The sequence below is a fragment of the Nyctibius grandis genome, chromosome 2 (assembly GCF_013368605.1).
Source record: "Nyctibius grandis isolate bNycGra1 chromosome 2, bNycGra1.pri, whole genome shotgun sequence".
Classification (NCBI taxonomy): domain Eukaryota; kingdom Metazoa; phylum Chordata; class Aves; order Nyctibiiformes; family Nyctibiidae; genus Nyctibius; species Nyctibius grandis.
Window position 1 is genome coordinate 92,804,585 of NC_090659.1, and position 17,853 is coordinate 92,822,437.

General features: G+C 40.8%; 1 protein-coding gene across 1 annotated transcript in view; it reads right to left on the reverse strand.

The window, feature by feature from the left end:
* Positions 1-17,853, reverse strand: part of ENOX1 (ecto-NOX disulfide-thiol exchanger 1) — a 391,653-nt gene that overhangs the window by 23,599 nt on the left and 350,201 nt on the right. Inside the window, exons 13-14 of the mRNA XM_068424932.1 lie at positions 6,441-6,548; positions 1,643-1,699 (exon numbers count right to left, since the gene is read on the reverse strand). Coding sequence (XP_068281033.1) covers positions 1,643-1,699; positions 6,441-6,548 — 165 coding nt within the window. The remainder of the gene's footprint in view (positions 1-1,642; positions 1,700-6,440; positions 6,549-17,853) is intronic.

The window sequence follows — 17,853 nt, forward strand, 5'->3', positions numbered from 1 at the left end:
CCGTTAATTTAGGTATTGACTTCCTTTATTAGGAGTCTAATATTGCTATGAGATCATAATGGGAAAAGCTCATGGAAAAGAGGGGGACAAAACAGAGTTTCTATCCTATGGAAAATTCAGGCATTTGAACAATTCCTACAATTACAAACTGGAACAGAATATTATATTTTGAAAAATTTACTATTAACCAAAGAGTCTGAAATATTTTGGTTTAGATATCTGGGAATGATGTACTGAAACACTCTCTTTACAATTGAAATGCTTTATTTTAATGTATTTCAACCTTTATATTACATAAAAATAAAACTTTCAGGCTCTTCTGGTTTATCCAGTTATGAGCCAGAATGATAAAAGTTGAAGCATTTAGGTAATTTTTCTTCAAAACATTTCAATCCTGCAAAACACTGTTTCATCCACATTTTTGGAGAGGAAGCAAGTTCCTTTAGAAAGTTTCTAAGTCTCATATTTTTAAGTTTCTTCAGGAAACCTGCAACCAGCTGTTGTACAAAGACAAGTTTTTAGGTAGCAAATGTGAGCATCTCAACATCATCGGTGGATTAATGTCTTTATTTTGGTTTGCAAACAGAATCTTTCAAAGGGGCAATAAGACGCTGTGCAGCCAGACTGCAATTACAGATTTGTTGGAGCTATCAGACAATATTGAATGTTGCCTGTCCAAATGCTGAGAGCTATAAGGCTCTATCGACTTCACTGCGGAAACAGACCACAATGAATGAGATTCCGGAAAGGATTAAAGAAGAGAGGACAACATTTCCTTATCTCAAAGCAGTTCAGAAAATTTGAGCCTTCCATTCAGGTTTAAAATAAAACTGCTTTCCTGGCTGTGCCATTAGACAACACATTGACTAAAATAGATGTTAAAATATATCAGTGTTCAGACTGTTGCTAGTTCTGTTGGCTAGGAGGAAGATATTGTATATGATCAGTTTTAATTTTCATGTGTTTGTGACAAAGCACAAAGCTGCACGGTTTGAATGACAAATATAGCAGGAAAGTTTTCCTTTTTTCTCTCTCCCCTTATCCAAATTGATGTTTTGACTGCAATCGTTAAGGGAATAACAAGCATTTTTTTGGCAGCAGGTTTTAAAAACTATGACCTTAACAAGTCCTTTAATGATTTTGGACAAAATAATGACTCAATGAATTAATTTAGTCCTCTTGTGCAAATTAAGTGTTTCCAAATTATACATGTGTGTATGAATCACTTCACTCAGAACTGAAATATGGCCAGACTTGCTCAGCTGCAAGGTGGCAGCCACAGAGACAAACGGTATAACTTTGTAGCTTGAGTAATCCTGGACAGGACACTAAGGCAAAGCATTTCTCTTGCAGTCGTTTCCATGGTATCTTTAACGCCCACATACAGCAAGTAGGACATTGGTTGTTAAAGTGTCATCCAAATAAATCCTATGAAGTAAATTGCATGGAACCCAATTTATCTACCTCGAAATGAAGTTTGCTGGGATTTGAACCTGTGGCTTTGGGAAAAAAAACCCAGGTACTTCAAAGCTGATGTGCAAATCAAATTCAGCCATTCTATCAGCTTTAAGACGTAAACAGTAAATTTGAGACCATACGCATACATATATGTCTAAGTCTATACATAGGTAGCTGTACCTACATTTGCCTGAGGTTCATCATGCCCATTGATTTCTGCTAATTCCTTGGCGTTTTTTAACTGCAAAGAGTAAACAAAAAACAAAACAGAACAAAACAAGCACATTACTTGAGTATTTCACACAGTTATCTTTGATTTATTTGAAGGAGCGTTTTATAAAGCTTCCAACGAGAAAAACAGATGGAGCATATAATTCTAATGAGTTTTTGCTCAAACCATTTTGAAATCAACATACTTAAGGCCTGATAGGTTGGCAAAAAAAAAAAGGAAAATAATAAGGCTGGGTCAATATTTTTTAAATAATAAGATTAGAAAGTAGTTTCAAGGCATAAAAGTGTACAGAATTGGCTCCCAAGAATAATAAATGATTTAATTTCCCATTCTTGTTGCTATTAATTTAAACTTTACAATGTTTGCAAGTTGCCACTAGCTAAATAGTGTTTTGCTAATGATTACTTTTGAATGATATATTTTGAGCTGTTTAAGATGCCAAAGTGCTACTGTACGTTTCCTTCCTGAGGAAGCATCTAAATAACTGACATGGCTCCTGGGTATGATGGAAAAGGAGGTGAAGAGAAGAACAGCTCTTTTATTTAACCAGTGGCAGGAGGAACTGAGGAGACACTGCCAATTCCAAATATATGATCTGAACCAAAACTTTTTTTTTCCTCCTGAATTAGCTTTTTGGGGAAAATCCAGGATTACATGGAGGATTGTAAAAGAGATTTAAGGAATGTCCTAGCTCATGTCTCAAGCCACAGTGAAATATGCAGTCGTTCATCCTGTGATTGAGCAAACACAGAAAGGAGAAGACACGGCAGCTCTCCTGAGCCTATAAGCCATGGAGGTTTTTACACTTAAATGCAGCACTCAGAATAATTTACTCTTTAGGTAAATCTCTGAAGAGTCATGTTTTTTTTCTAACTTAATTCAGAGTAGATATCTGGGGTGGGGATCTGTGGTGGGAGGAGGTGGGGAACATTAAACAGAACTTTCCTCTACATTCCTTGTTTTTGCCAAAAAAGCTGGGGTTGATGTAACCGATGATGATACAGCTGTGATCCTGAATGACAACAGTCCTAAAATCCAGGTGAACAGGAACACTGTTATGTTTCTATTAGGTGTCTGACTCAGAAGCCTTGGCAGACTACCATCCTAGGACAGCTAGGTTACTTCCATTATCTTTTTGCTGTGTGGCAGCAACAAACTGTGTGCGATTCAGTTCCCGGCCTCTCACAGTTTACAACCTGACAATTAAGGTAAGCGGGCCATGGTCTCTGCGTACCTTATTGTGAAGGGCTGTAAACTGCACCGGTTCAGGAACTGCTGCTCAAGCCACTAAACCAGTCCTGATGGAGAGGGAAGGGGGTGGTAATCCCTGATAAAGCAGTACAAAGGATAGCTGGGGACTGCAAACTCATCAGGTGTCCTAGTTCAATTCACTGATGCTCATCTTTCAATACTCTTGAAAAGTCTGCAGTTTATACTGACAGCAGGGTGATGCATTTCCAGTGAATGCTACATGTTTTCCCTGCACCGAAAAAACAACCATCCTGTGAAACAACCTAACTGTGAGGATGGCTGGTAGGAAGGAGCTGAGAGGGCTACTTCCACCCCAGCACCAAAGTTAGGTATTTCTGCATCGCAGCGTGACCAAAAGAGACATTTCCTGATTCTGCCAATTCTTCATTACAGGAATTAACCTCATGTGAGCAGTCCTGTTGAGTTCAGCTGAATTACTCATTTGAATATGAGGTCAGGAGAGCATGCAAGGGTGTGTAAAACTGCTGTGCATGCCAATGCCATGTCCTGAGCGCTCAGGGAGTGCTGTTCATTACTTACCTTTCGCCTTTCCTTTTCCAGGCTGAAAAAGTGCCGTCACACATTGGTGACTGCCAGCTTCTTGGGCAATGCTCCACATGCGTTCTGCTGGTGACATACCCCTCCCCCGTCAGCCATACACACATTTCACGGGAGAGTGGGCTCAGCCTCTAGCCTGTGTTGGTCTGGTAGGCTTTCACCTCACCATGGTTTCCCACCAACACCGCCCTGGCACTGCTGCACTGGTTAATCTGACTCTAATGCAGACAGGATGCTTGAGTCTTTCCATCTCTTTTATTGCCTGCCATGCTCTGAAAAGGATGCCAGAGCTCAGGCAAGAAGTTGCTAGCATCCACATCTACACTAGGACCACTGCAGTAGGAGGTGGAGGTGAACTGGTGGAGATAATGGTGGAAAACTTGTGGGTAGAGAATGTGCAACTGCATTCCCACGGGCTAAAGGGGCAAAGTCCCTTTTTTTCCAATATTGTTTTTTTCTAAATTAAAATTTAAATTATATACTTCTGTCACACCCTAAATATTGAAATGTTGGAATAGCAACCTCAGAAAAATATACAATATTGGAAAAACAGGACTTGCCTTACCCACTAGGCAGGCTCCGTCGCGGGTCGGTAGTGAACGTGATGTTACCAGCAGAGAGCATGCCCAGGCAACACACTGAACTAGTGACAGCAACAACCAAGAGCCTACCTGAAAGGAAAGGAGAAGGGTTGAGGAGTTAGAAGTCTCTGATATGTCTAATGCCACGGTGGGGTAGGTCTGACTCAAACTAGTGGGTGCAAATCCCTCTGACAATCAGAGCTGGTGGCCATGGGCCAGATCTGATCCAGAAGCCTTTTGCTACAGTAATGCAATATGGTGCACAAGCAAATGGGACCTCTCCCAGCAGGATGTCCCCGCCTGGACACGGCTGGGTTGGTGCAACTGGATCAACATGAGATGCTGCTGAGCCAGCAGACGCGCCCAGACACAGCTGCACCTCTCTGCAAACGTGCCTGTGGTGAGGCAGCGCAGGATCCCTCTGCCAGCTTGAGATGAAACGGCAAATTTTAGCAAATGTATCACAAAAACGAGTCATATAATCGAGGTGGGAGCCTGGTGCTATTTATTTTTGAAAGAAATGTTCATGTTTATTTGACTCTGCCGGACGATTTTCAATACCCGTTGTGGATGAAACACACAGATGAGCTGTGGTGCTTGTAAGGAAAGCTGTGAGCCTTGGCAAGTGGGGGTCATCACAGCTAGGGCTTCTGCTGTTCTGGAAAGTTTTGAAACTGGTTCAGGGTTCTTGGAGAAGCACACTGGCTGTGTAGTGCTCCTTAGGAATTCTGGCTACTTACAGTCTTGGCCTTAGGTGTGTTTCAGAGCTATTTCTCAAGAGAAATGCAGATCCATCCTGCCTTTCTTCCAGCTACTGTTTCATCCGTCTGCCTAGCATGAGCGCACATTTGATTCGCAATTAGTAGGAGTCTGCAGAGATTCAAAACTCTGCCCTGGTGGTCCCTACTGGGGCCTAGCATTGTAAGATGTTCCTGTACGTTTTTGCAGCCTTTAATTGCTACCAAGATATAAAATAACTTAATGAAATTTCATAATTTCCTTTTTTTTTTAAAGTATTTTATAATCTTATACCTTCAATGCCATGTAAAAATGTAAATGAGATGCAATTAACTCAAGATATCTGGTGGATTCTGTGTTTATATTCTGTCGTTACCAAATTCATTCTTCTTCACGGCATTTACTGTAACACAGTCTTGCATCGGTTCTCATTTAGAAGGTTATCTTTGTAACCATAAGTGCTAAGAACATGTATTTGAACATAAAAGCTTTATTTTTTCCAGAATCTAAATTATTAGTTTCTGGAATATATTTGTCATTAGATATGTTCAAAGACAAATGTTAAATGTGGATCAATGTCACTTTCATAAGGAGTATTAAAAAAACCTGAAATAAGCATAGTTTATTTTTCCCAATATGTACATTAAAAGTATAAATCTGTCTGCAGATATATTCAGACATACATGCTTAAAAACATGAGAATCATCGGCATTTTGAATCTCTGCCATCTCAGCAATTGAGATCCCATAGTCTTTAAACTGCAAATACTTAAGTCACTAAACATCTTAGCTCAAAGTTTATATAGAAAGGATAAAAAAAGGTCTGAAAGCAGTGGCTGTGCCTGTGCAGCACAGGTGGTGGTTTGTGATTTCAGTGTGTCCAACCCACGTGGTCTATACAGGCAACATGTATTTGTGCACACTGTGCTTGCACACAATGCCCTGTTTCATCTCCAGATTTACAGATTTAGCACCAGGTTTTCTTTTTGTTGTGTAACTTTCCATCTTACCATGCTGATAAAACAATACTATCAAATACACTTCTCAGTGTCATAGAACACCTTGTATCAAAGAAGGCTATGATAATCAGATTTACAGAGGTTTGCTTCTCACTGCTTAAATAAGTGCATTGATAACTCCTTTTTTTTTAATGCCATTATGACAAAGTTTTTTGCATACTCATATCTCCATCAATAACACAGAAGATGCCAAGCTCTTTTTCTTCAATACTAGTCTTAAAAGAAAAAGCTGTTTTGTTTCAAATATGTTTACTTTTCAGGTATATTTAACTCTTCCAACATTTTTGTTTAATTCAGAGTAAAAACACACTTCACTGATACCAATGTAGAATAACATAAGACGAAATGTTACTCAAGATGTGAAATTCAGTATTGGATAGTATAAAATAAGGGCCCCTTTTCACTCTGTTTTCTCAAACTCTGTGTTAGCCTCAGCTGTGTTCACAAATGCTAATCAGAGCAGACACACAGGCCACATAAGGTTATGTCTTGCTCACAGCATATTCAGTGGTCAGACTCCTATGGATTTTGGAGGTGAAGCCGTGAGTCCTCTGTCCCCTTAGCATGCCGAAGCCAGTATTTTTCTCCCACCAGAAACACTCACCTGTTCCTGCAGGACTTTAAGCATCGCTTGTGTATGTGTTTGCTCTTCCTTGGCTTGCTCCAGTTCGGATTTTTTGTTATTTAATTCTTCCTGTATGCTCAGCAATTGCTGCACAAACAAAAGAAGTTTCTGGTTAGCATCGTCTGGATCCAAAGCGGTTTTAAATCCTCTGTTTGACAAATCCTTCTTTCAAACAATGCTTTGCAGTCTGCTCCTACATTTATTATTGTTGCATAATCTGCTGTGTCGAAATAGACCAGAGGTAAATTATTTTCATCTGCATCTCCTTCTGCAGCAGTGCTCCACAATTAATGCATCTGTTAATGTGTCTTATGCTATTTCTTACATTAAAGTAGAAACTCCTGGTACAATGTATCACCCACAGGGTGACTGTCACATTCATCTGAACCAAAATCTTATTTGTAGAAGTATATGCAGTGGTTTTAATAATACTAGGGTAAACACTATGGTACATAAATAATTTAAAAGCACAGCCCTTTAATATAATTAGTCACTGGCCCACAGCCATTTTCATTCTATGCAAAGCAATATTCTGGAAAGCTTTCACACTGAGTTGCCAAGAAGACAAAAGCTTTCCTTTTTTTTCCCTTGTGCTGTGATATTTTATTAGATCAGGAAGACTGATGCCCCACAATCAATATATCAGCCAGGAAGACTGTTGATCTGAACTGTCAAAACAAAAAGCTATGACCAAAACCTATTTTTATGAAGGGGTTTTATTTATCTGGGATGTAGGGTCATCTTTAAAGCCCACGTCCCCTGGTCTTGGCTACCTTTAGGTTCTGCATAGATATTTTGTGACTGTCAAGAGCAGGTCAGTAGATTTAGTTAATTCTGAAATAATTCTATATATTTGTACTGATGTGATGAATATTAGATACTGCTGAAGAGCAAGAGGAGACAAACACAAAATTAAAAAGGATTTTATGGTGCTTTTCCTTAGTGATCAAGAACAGAAACTATGATTTGCTGGGGCAACATATTGCTTGTAAGCACACACCTTTTTAAGGACTACTTGAACAAGGAATTGCTTTACTAACTTGCATTATTGATCTAACCATGTATCTAAGCATCTAAAGCTTAATTTATGCTTGTGCTTAGGACTGGTAACTCTGACTCAAACGGATGTTGCAGGTGTTCAGCATCTTGGTAAGTTACAGATAGCAAACCTAGAAATAGTCCCTGGCCTTGTTCCACTGCACTGGAAGTCCCAGGCATCCAAGGACTTGGTGCCAGTATTGTTTTCAGAGCTTTTTGGAAACAGATGACAATTCAAAGACTGATGGAGTTATTGGTAGTGTACTTCTGTTGTAAGTGAACACCAGTATGATGGATTAATTCAGCCACTGAAGTAAAAAGATATGTGGGTATATGTCTGATTATATCTCACACACTCTACAGTCCAGCTGGGTTAGCTTTTTGATGGATCTTGCCACCTGGACTGCTCCTTGGAGCCTTCAAGAGACATTCAGGTACGTGTATTCACTCCACCACAGCACAAGAGCATTTCAAATTTCAAGATCTTATATGAAATAACAAGGTCTGTTCCACTGAGGCTCTTGCCCAACCAACTTTTTTGTGGGAAGCTCTACTTCTGGCATTTCCTGACCAGGGATGGGTTGCCACCTCAGGCCTGTGTTCATCTTGCCTGTTGGGTACTACTCCCTACATTTTCAAAAGATACACTGAATTTGTGTATGCTGTCATATGTCACACACAGATACCCATGTACGTCCTTAGCACAGTTCTAGCTTTCCAGACATTTCATAACTTTTTAGCCCAGAAGGGACCATTTCGTCACCTCATGTAACTTCCTGTTATTACAGGCCATTAAACTTCACCCAGCCTAGCTCTAGCTGATGTCTGCAGTTTAGAAAGAAGGGACTCCAATCCTTGGAAGAGAAGCAGAGCATACAAGACACCAGAAAGATAACATAAGCACTTTCAAGAGTCACTAGCTGAGACACCTGAGGTTTGGTAAGCAGATGTGTCACCTAATTGGGGCTGGTGAAATGTCCTCTCCTCCCCAGCTTCAACCTGTTTGACCTTACACACCTGAACATGGCAAGGGTTGTTAAGAGAAAGGAGGCTTTGCTCCACATCTCAGAGTCTTCTCTAAGCAGTTACGTCTCACCAGTGTGGCCAGTCTCTGAAGGGAGGAGCCAAAATGAATGAAATGATCCTCACACAAAGCCAGGAATGCATCTAGCCAATTATATACCTGGGGAGGGCAGCCCTTCTTTTCGTCTCCAATCAACTGAAACCTTGAAGCATGAGTTTTGATTACCATCATTTTCTCAGTGCAGTGCTACAAGTACTAGGGAGCCTGAGGAGGACCTCAGAAGAGATCTTGTTTGCTCCACAGCCTCTGAAGGAAGTGAATAGCCATGCATATCCAAGAAGGACATCACCATCATCCAGACTGCACTTCCATCCTGGTTCAGACATTTTACTACAGCTTCTGGAAGAAATCCTAGAGCCCATGCTTCTGAACACTATGAACTCCCATCTGGAAGATCCCAAGTGAGTTTTCAGTCCATCTCTGAGTCTGGAAAGCCTTTTCACTACTGACTGGGAATCAAGTTTCACTTATAGGTTGAACTTGTTACACTTCTGCCAGAACTGAAATCTCCTTCCCCATTCTACCCACCCCCTCCCCATGGCTCTTCCATGGCCACCTTTTACATACTGCAGATAAGCTCACAAACTTCCACTGGTTTATTTTCACATCTCCCACTGTGATCTCCTACTGTGATCTCTCACTGTGATTTAGTCTAATTCTATCCCTCTTCCTTTGATCCTGACTTTTTCTGTTTTGTGTTTGAGGCAATTTTCCCAAAACTGTCCGAGCATGGGAGGAAGTAGTGTGGAAGACATTCTCTGAGAGCACGAGAGAGAAAGATGCTCCCTGCTCTGCATCTTTGTACTTGGCTCTGGACCAGCCAGGAACATGAATCCCACGAAAACATCCAACATGCCCAGTTCCCCCAGGGTAAGAGAGTACGCATTCTGGTTGCAGTATGAGCTGCAAAGCACTTGATACAAGATAAAACCTTCCAGAAGTCTTAATAGTTAAACTGTCAACTACCACAGGCTTACTGTGTGTGCATAGGCTCATATTTTCAAAGACAGTAAATGGGTCTTATTTTCACAGGGGTGGAAAACAGAGTATCTGTAACTAAGGTACCATATTGCCAGTCACACATAATGTTTTTCATGCACAGAACTGGGACCTTCCCATCCAACCCACAAAGATGTCAGAATTGTTTAAACCGTATAGCCGACCCCTGGAAGTTTAACCTTCTTTTTTTTTTTCCTCTCCCTTATATTTATCTCTAAAAGCTGCATAACCTGCTTATTTTGCATGGGTCAGGTTCTGAGATTTCTTTTTCCTGAGTGGTTCATGCCGCCAGCAGGAAGTTGTAACAAAAAGTTACACCTGCCAAACAGCATATTTTTCCCTTCTAGTCTCATTTTGGAAAATGAAGAAATAGCTTTGATTGAAAAAAATATCAGCCTAAGACAGACGAACAGCCTGAAAAATTTCAACACAAACACATGATGTTTGCCAAAATTTGAAGCAAATAGGAAGAGGATCTTATACTGGCAGGAATAAGGCAAATTTCATAACAGGGACTGCTGTCATGCCTGCTTATTAACAGACAGCTTCTCCATAAAGATTGTAATGGATGATGCCAAGATGATGGTTTTTAATTATTCAAAATTATTTTGTTTTTCACATAAATGTGCTTATTAAAAATTGATCCTATAGACATTTCTTCTGCCCTTTATATTGCTTGTGGTATACACCACAATCAATTAAAATAAAAAATTGTTCTTGGTTTTAATATTTGTGCTGTCTGATATTGTTCCACCTACTTTGCCATCTCATCCAGCATTTCTGCCGGAGCTTTCCCCCGTGCCCATCCACCCACTCAGCATTTGCTACCCTGCTTCCCACCTGTTATATCCTGCTGGCTTGTCTCACAGCTACTGTGAGCACAGCTATCAAAGTGTTCTTTCCTTCAATCTTGTGTCACCTCTCTGGCCATTTCTGTTAAGCCCTGATGTCCCCAACTTTGTGGCACAGCTATAGCATTCAGACAGCAGTTCCCCAGTTTCCTCAGGCAAAGGAGTGACTTCTTGGTTACACGGCCAGGAAATACCTGGCTTGGTCTTCCAATGCTCCTCAGTGTGCAATTCTTTGGGTCTCTGAGGGTCCCCTGCAAGTTATGCGAGGGTCTTCTCCCTGAGCCAAAATCCCAGTGTCAGGAAGCAGAAAAGCATCTCATGGTGCTCATTGCAGGTCTGAGGATCCTGGAGAGACACTGCACAGCCCAGAGCTCCACCAGCACCAGTCTGGAAGCTCAGCTAGTCTACGTGCAACCAAAACCATTTGTCACCATGGCTGCCAGGTTGACCCTAAGAGATGAAGCTGTGTAGTAGGTCCAGCTCAGACTGGTAGACATCACTGATATCCTCTTACTGGCATTTCCAGAGAGGAGACAGGAAAGGAGAAAGAATTAACCTACAGCTTGTCTCTCCAGAGATCAATCGATGCATTTTAGACAAAAAAAAATGTCAGACACATTGCTTGTTTTCAGTGGCAGCTCTGGAGCTGCTGTGTATAGAAACGGTAAATATCCCCCTCCAGTGTTAAGCTTCCTTCATTCATGAGGATCAAATCCTCTCTGTACATAAGTGGGTAGCTAATTTCTTTATATGGGGGGGAAGGGTGTGTGTATTTTATTTTGTTTTTTTCACACATTCCCACCTCCAGTGCTGCATCTCTGTCAGAGACAGTTCAGTATCGCCCATATTGCCTAGATCTCAAAAGTGCAGACAGAAAATTACCATCTTAAACCAATCTTTGCAGCTTCTGAAACATTAAATATAGATGGCATTATTGAAGCCAGCTGAATTACTCAGACTGTGTACAATGCGGTGCCAGTGTGGCCAAGAATGCTAACAACCAAACAACACACAGTGCCTCGAAATATATGAGAAGCCCTAAAGGGAAAGTAATAGCTTGCTGTTGTATACCACTGTGCAGCCATGAAATACTCCTCCTTTTTCCTCTCCTCTTCCCTGCCCACAGTTCTTAATTTCTCCCCAAAAGGCAGCATTACATGTGTAATATGTAGATAAAAATTATGGACATATCTAGAAATGTGGTCACACATTGAGCCTAGCAGGACAGAGAGGGTCTCAGAAGGAAAGCATGGTTTCCAGCATGAAACCATCAACTTAACATGCTAAGAAAAGGGAGGCAGATCAGAAGAGACCAGGGGGCCTGAGGCTGTACTTAAGATACTATAAGGCTGACAGAATAATGAAAAAGGAAAGCCAGCATTTGCCACAAGTTTAGCAGTTACTGCCAAATGGTTCTGCCCCTGTTATTTTGGTTATAGTTTTCTCCACAGATGCTTGAAACAAAGCATGAAAAGGTTACAAAGACCTTAAAGAAAGGGAAGTAAAGAAGAGCAGACAAAAAAACACCTCCAAGGTGGGAGCGCTGACTGATCACAGGTTGTGCAGGCAGTTTCATCAAACCCAGCCTGTTCAGCCACGGGAAGGAGGCACAGACTCTCTCTCCCATTTCTGGAGTAGCTGCAGAGTGTCCAGAAAAAGATCTGTGGCAAACTCTTCTGAAATGAGTACATACATCAAAGAGGGATGGTCTTATACAGCCTAACTGAGCCAGCTCAGTTGAATGGCCATCTTGGACACCTGTGAACTCAGGCAAACTGAATTCTCCCACCCATATAATGTTTGGGGGCAACATATTACTCTCTACTTACTACCTATAGGGAATATATCCCTATACAGGAAAAATGGGGAGATCTTATTCACTAGGTGCCTAAAATGAAGGCAAAACTTATGTGCCTAAAATGAAGGCAGAACTTCTCTGCCTCAAGTAGGCAGGCTGTATCCCAACCAAGGCTACCTTTTTCTGTCCCCATGAAATCAAAGCTTGCACACTAAACAGTAACCACAGGAAGCAGTTCTCACTTGTGCAAAAGTGCAGCCCTTTCCCCTAAACTACACTAGAATCAGGTGTCTAAAAAATAGGAAATCACAGGCATTGAAAGGACTGCAGAGTTCACCTAAAAACTAAAACACACACTTATGCTAGCAATTTCTGAGGCTTTATTCTCTTTTTTTTTCCCCCAAGTAAAACCTTGCTGTGTCTTTTCTAACTTTATTTTATAGAAAGAAAAAGAAGTTAGAGTTTGCCAAACAGAAAAGGACAAAAATCAGCAAGGAAAATGAGTATTTCAAAATTCTTAGAAGCTGTTCAGAAACACAGAGGGGAAGGATGGTAAATATTTCTTTTCAGAATCCTCCTTAGGTAGAAGGAAAAGAAATAATGAATCAAAATGAAATCTTGGGTACACAACCAATTGCAAAATAAAAATACAAATCCCTCTCCCAGTACTTCCACACACCGTCTGGAAGAGTGTTCTTCTCTTTTTGTAAGACAGACAAGATTTCATATCACAAATGGCCAGCACATGGCAGGCTTGAATAATGAGAAAGTGACTTCCCAGCTGAGCAAATATGTATTAGTAACAAGACGCTGATGAGGCCAGACAAATCACCAAGGAAACAGGAGAATGTGAAAGACAAGTCAAAGAAGCTTTAGAAATGAGCCCTCAAGGAAGTTAGCCATGTTGCAGCAGTAAGGGCAACATACATGCCATCCTAATGTATGACAAGGTATTATTAAAATAGAGTATGATTGTGGATTTATTCAAGGGAGTAAAAAGAAATACAGTGTAATAGCGCAATGCTTCTTATTCCTCCCACCTGTCAGGGACCGCCTGTGTCACAGGAACTACGCAGATGGCGTTATTTGGATGGATCATGGGGTTTGCAATGATGAAAGAGCCCTAGCCCTGACCCCCCTGGCCTGCGCTGGTGAAGAGCTGCACGTGGACCAACAGCCCAGCTCCTGCTTGTTGGGCATCCGCCTGCAAAGTGAGTTTTCCTGGCTCTCTGGCCAAATCAGGTTTTTAAAATTTTGATTTACTATTCAAGAAGAATTATTTTATTTATTTTGAAGGAGAATAAAAAGACCTGACACATTTTAATTAGAAGAATTACATTAGGGAAGAGAATCAATTTACTTAGTGTAATTCCTGTTGAAACATAATTCCTAATACTGGAAGGAGAGTTCCTAGTGATGATAGCATCAAACACATTCAGAAACTATGTAATCAGCAAGCCAATGCTAGTATTTAGGATCTTTTAAAGAATTCACATAAGATCACTGAACTGTAAAACTTATGAGATCTGTCCTTCACCTCCACTAGACTACACAAGCATGTTAATGAAGATATTAGTTGATTTCTTTCGTAGTTTAAATAAAATGTGTGCACCCAATTATTTCTCTCCAAAGTGTTTATTCTTGCTGCCAATCTCAGTTTAGCTTTACCAGTGGTAACAGGCAAAAACAGACTACCGTTCACCATCTTACCACTAGAACAGCTGTCAAGAATATGGTGCTTAAAGCATCTGTGGGCCCTTATTTACACTTCCCCTAATATTACAGAATCACAGAATCACAGAATCACAGAATGTTAGGGATTGGAAGGGACCTCGAAAGATCATCTAGTCCAATCCCCCTGCCGCAGCAGGATTGCCTAGACCATATCACACAGGAACGTGTCCAGGCGGGATTTGAATGTCTCCAGAGAAGGAGACTCCACAACCTCTCTGGGCAGCCTGTTCCAGTGTTCGGTCACCCTCACCGTAAAGACGTTTTTCCTCATATTTATGTGGAACCTCCTGTGTTCCAGCTTGCACCATATTGTTGAAGTTGTGGTGGCAGAAGTGAGAAATCAAACACTACTTTCAATAAGGACAGGTTGTTAAACACAAAGAAGAATCCATTTGGCTTGTCTGAGATCTGGTAAATAATTATCACTTAATTGCCAGCTGCTCTTTTTTTTTTTAATATAATCAGAAAGAGTAAGTATATTCTGGAAGTTTGAACATTAATAGTACTATACAGCGCCCTGAAAAGCACAAAGGAGCAAAGACAATAGTTATGGGAACATTTCTCTCTGTCCTGTGAGCAGATATATTTTTTAACCAGTTTCCAAATATCAACCACAGGGTGACAGAAGGAGAGACAGGCCTGGAACTTAATATCCAGACATTGAGTCCAGTCCTTCGCACTTATCTTGTATCCATTCCCTATAAAATTATCAGCGTTGACCAATATTGCCATTACTACTCCAGTGCCACTTTTACAGGGAAACAGTAAGATCTAACTGGAATTCATACTGCAAGACTAGTAATAAAAAACATTTCCGACTTAATTATTCTGGTCTGTTTATTCAGCAGGTAAAACACAAATACAAGGGGTAATGTTTTTTATCTCTTTTATTTACTCTTCTCTCTAACACTGCATTTGGAGAAGAATCCGTTTATAATTGTGTGTAAGTACAGTGGGTGGATTATATGCTGAATAGATGTTTGGTGAGCAAAAGGTAGGCGGATTAAAAAAAAGACTACCAAACTCCTCTGCATTTAGCCTATATTAATAATTATAGCCATAACATGCTCCATTTATTCAACAATGATGTTAATTTCAGTGCTAAACTGCTACTAAAGCCTGTATATTTAAAGGTAAATGGTTGTTATAATGGTCATGGCACTCGCATGGCACCAGATTTGGCAATTCTCAGCCAACAGCATATGTGTCTGTGACTTCTGACATTTCAGAAAGTTTGTATGTGAGAGAAAGGAATGGCTGTGACAGTTAACAACATCTGTGAAGGATCTGAGAGCTGCAGACCTAAATGCCAGCTGAGGCTTATTGAAATTTAATAGGTGGTAGATTGGTTAGAAGAGAGATGTGGAAAAAAAGTCTCACGATCCCCTATCCTACTTGCTGTTGAAACCTCCTGGACAGAAATATGCTTTTCCTCCCTGCTCCCCCTGAAAGGGAGAGGACCAGGGGAATAGTCAGTTCTTCCATTACTTGTATGAGAAAAAAACTGCTTTTCATACAGGATAGGAGAGGAAAGACCTGAGCAATGCCATCTTTGCTTGTAAAAAAAAAATTCTGCTAGCTCAGTGAGGACATCTGAAAATGGACTAGCTCTGCTCCAGTGGCTGGGAATGGTAGAAATCCAATTCATTTCAAAGGCAGCACAGTGAGGCCAACACTAGCTACCTCTGGCTTTTTGACTCAGAACGATTACTACACATTAGAGGTATATGATCTTGCTTAAAAAGCTGAGAGATGACCCTTGTGCCATCTCACTTAGACAAAAGGGTCCTAATCTTGCTTCCAGTGACTGTACTGTGGAAGCTGTGTGCACCCCACCATCCTCATCACCATATATGTACCCTGGTCATCCTCCTTCAAGGGAGCAGTGAATGTAAGGAGGGAGCTGCAATGCACTCCAGCAGCGCTTCTCATCCTCCCAACCACAATGGTGAGGCATATCACAGACCAAACTGTCCTTCCCTGGATGAACACAAAGCCTGAAATGGTTGCTAGTCATCTGGCATTTATCAGAGCCCTTTAAAAAAAGGTGTACAGGTCTCAGATGCATGTGCTATTTATTCTGCATGCTAAATAGTTAGTAAACTGCAAAAGCTAGTCTTCAGTAGGTAGGAAATGTCAAGAGCAATGTGGTCTTTTCAGTAAGACCTCGAGCTGCATATTGAACAGCAAGGACAGGAAGTTATTGAATAGGTGACAATAAACTATGTACTCTCTGTCTGCAGCACCAAATGGGGAAGGGTCTCTGAGGTATAAAAAGCAAAATACACAGGCAGTAGTTCTGGCAGTTCCTGGCTTCTGAGTGCTCAGGTTTGCAACCTCCATTGCTATTCAAGTGAAATTGATATCGTTTAGGGAAAAAAAGAAGACAAGACAAAAGAAGACTTTCATCACGCTGCATCAGAGTGACACCCACATTGGTCATCAACAGGGCCAAAATATGTTCAGTCTCCTGCTGAGACATCCCAAGCTAACAGAGTTGGTGGCACCCACAGCAGTGTATCAGCCTTTATGTCATTCCTATGCCTACCACCCATGACTGTTCCTATTGTTCTTGCTTTCCACCCCAAGCACTAATTTTAGGAGAGGCAATCCTGTGCATTCCCTGCTCATACAGTAACCCCATGGCTAGGCTTTAATGCATCACCACCAACGAAGGGAAGCTTGTGTGTTAGGAGTATGAACCCAAGCTCCGCTAATGAATGGGTCCCTTTAGGGGACTGGGGCTATGAGGTGCCTCTTAAATGTCCCAGATACACCCCAGCATTTGCAATACCAGAAATGTAGGCACTTGTGTACATTTCCTGGAGAAAACATAGGTGGAAGCATGGTTTAAATGGAGATTTCTGGATGACATCCTTGCCTGCAGGAGCTTAAATTCAGCCCGTCATGCTCAGGAAGATGTGAGAGGAAAGAACATTATCATACATTTACATGATGCAATGAAGCACCGTGCAGAATTACCAGTCTATTGGCAAATGAACCAGTTCAGGAACCAGTACAGCTATGCAAGCATGGCCCCATACCTTGGCCAATTAAGCCTGATGAAAAGGTGGAACTAACTTGTTCAATTAGAGAGCTGTCCTTCAGGAGGTGTGCTCTATAGACTTAGGACTAACGTAAGGAGTAAAACATTGCACCAATGGCAGTGCTATGGAGGTGGTTCATGAACAACCCTGGGTGACTGGTAAAAATCTACAGTTTACTTGGATATGTGCTAATGAGTGCCATCTCCCGTGTGGCAAACTGACATTTTTCAAAGGCTTGTAATGTTATCAGTTTCAGGCAGATTTTACAAAGGATATGGAAGCCACATCATTAATTCAATAGCGACTCACTGTCAAATTCTGAGTCTTTGTTTCAAAGCATGAACATGGCAAGTGCATTTCCTCGGGAATTTTCTTAGGTGGACAACAAACAAGAAAAGCTTAGTTTTCATGCTTTGTTCTTGTAATGGCTGAAACATTTTGATGAGAATATTTAAAAATAATTTTGCTTGCTATTCCACATGGAATATGCTAACCCAAATGGTTAAAATTTGGAGAAATTATATACCTGCTGAAAACTCAGTTTTATAATGGCAAGCTTCAGCAGCACTACTAGGTGATATTATTTTCTGCATTACCTATAGGCATGTATCTGGTAAAACATTTCAGACAGAGACAAGATTTAAAAAATTCTTACAGCTGTGCTGTGAAGAATTGTAAAAATAGTTACAACTAAAACATCCTTCCTTGTGATCACAGACTTTGTTAAGGAATACCAAACACTGATGGAAAAAGAGAGCCATTTGAAAAGTGATCTGCTTGGTATGTGTGTTCTCATATAGAAGCAAATTGAAGGCAATACCACCTATGCAGCAGTGATAAG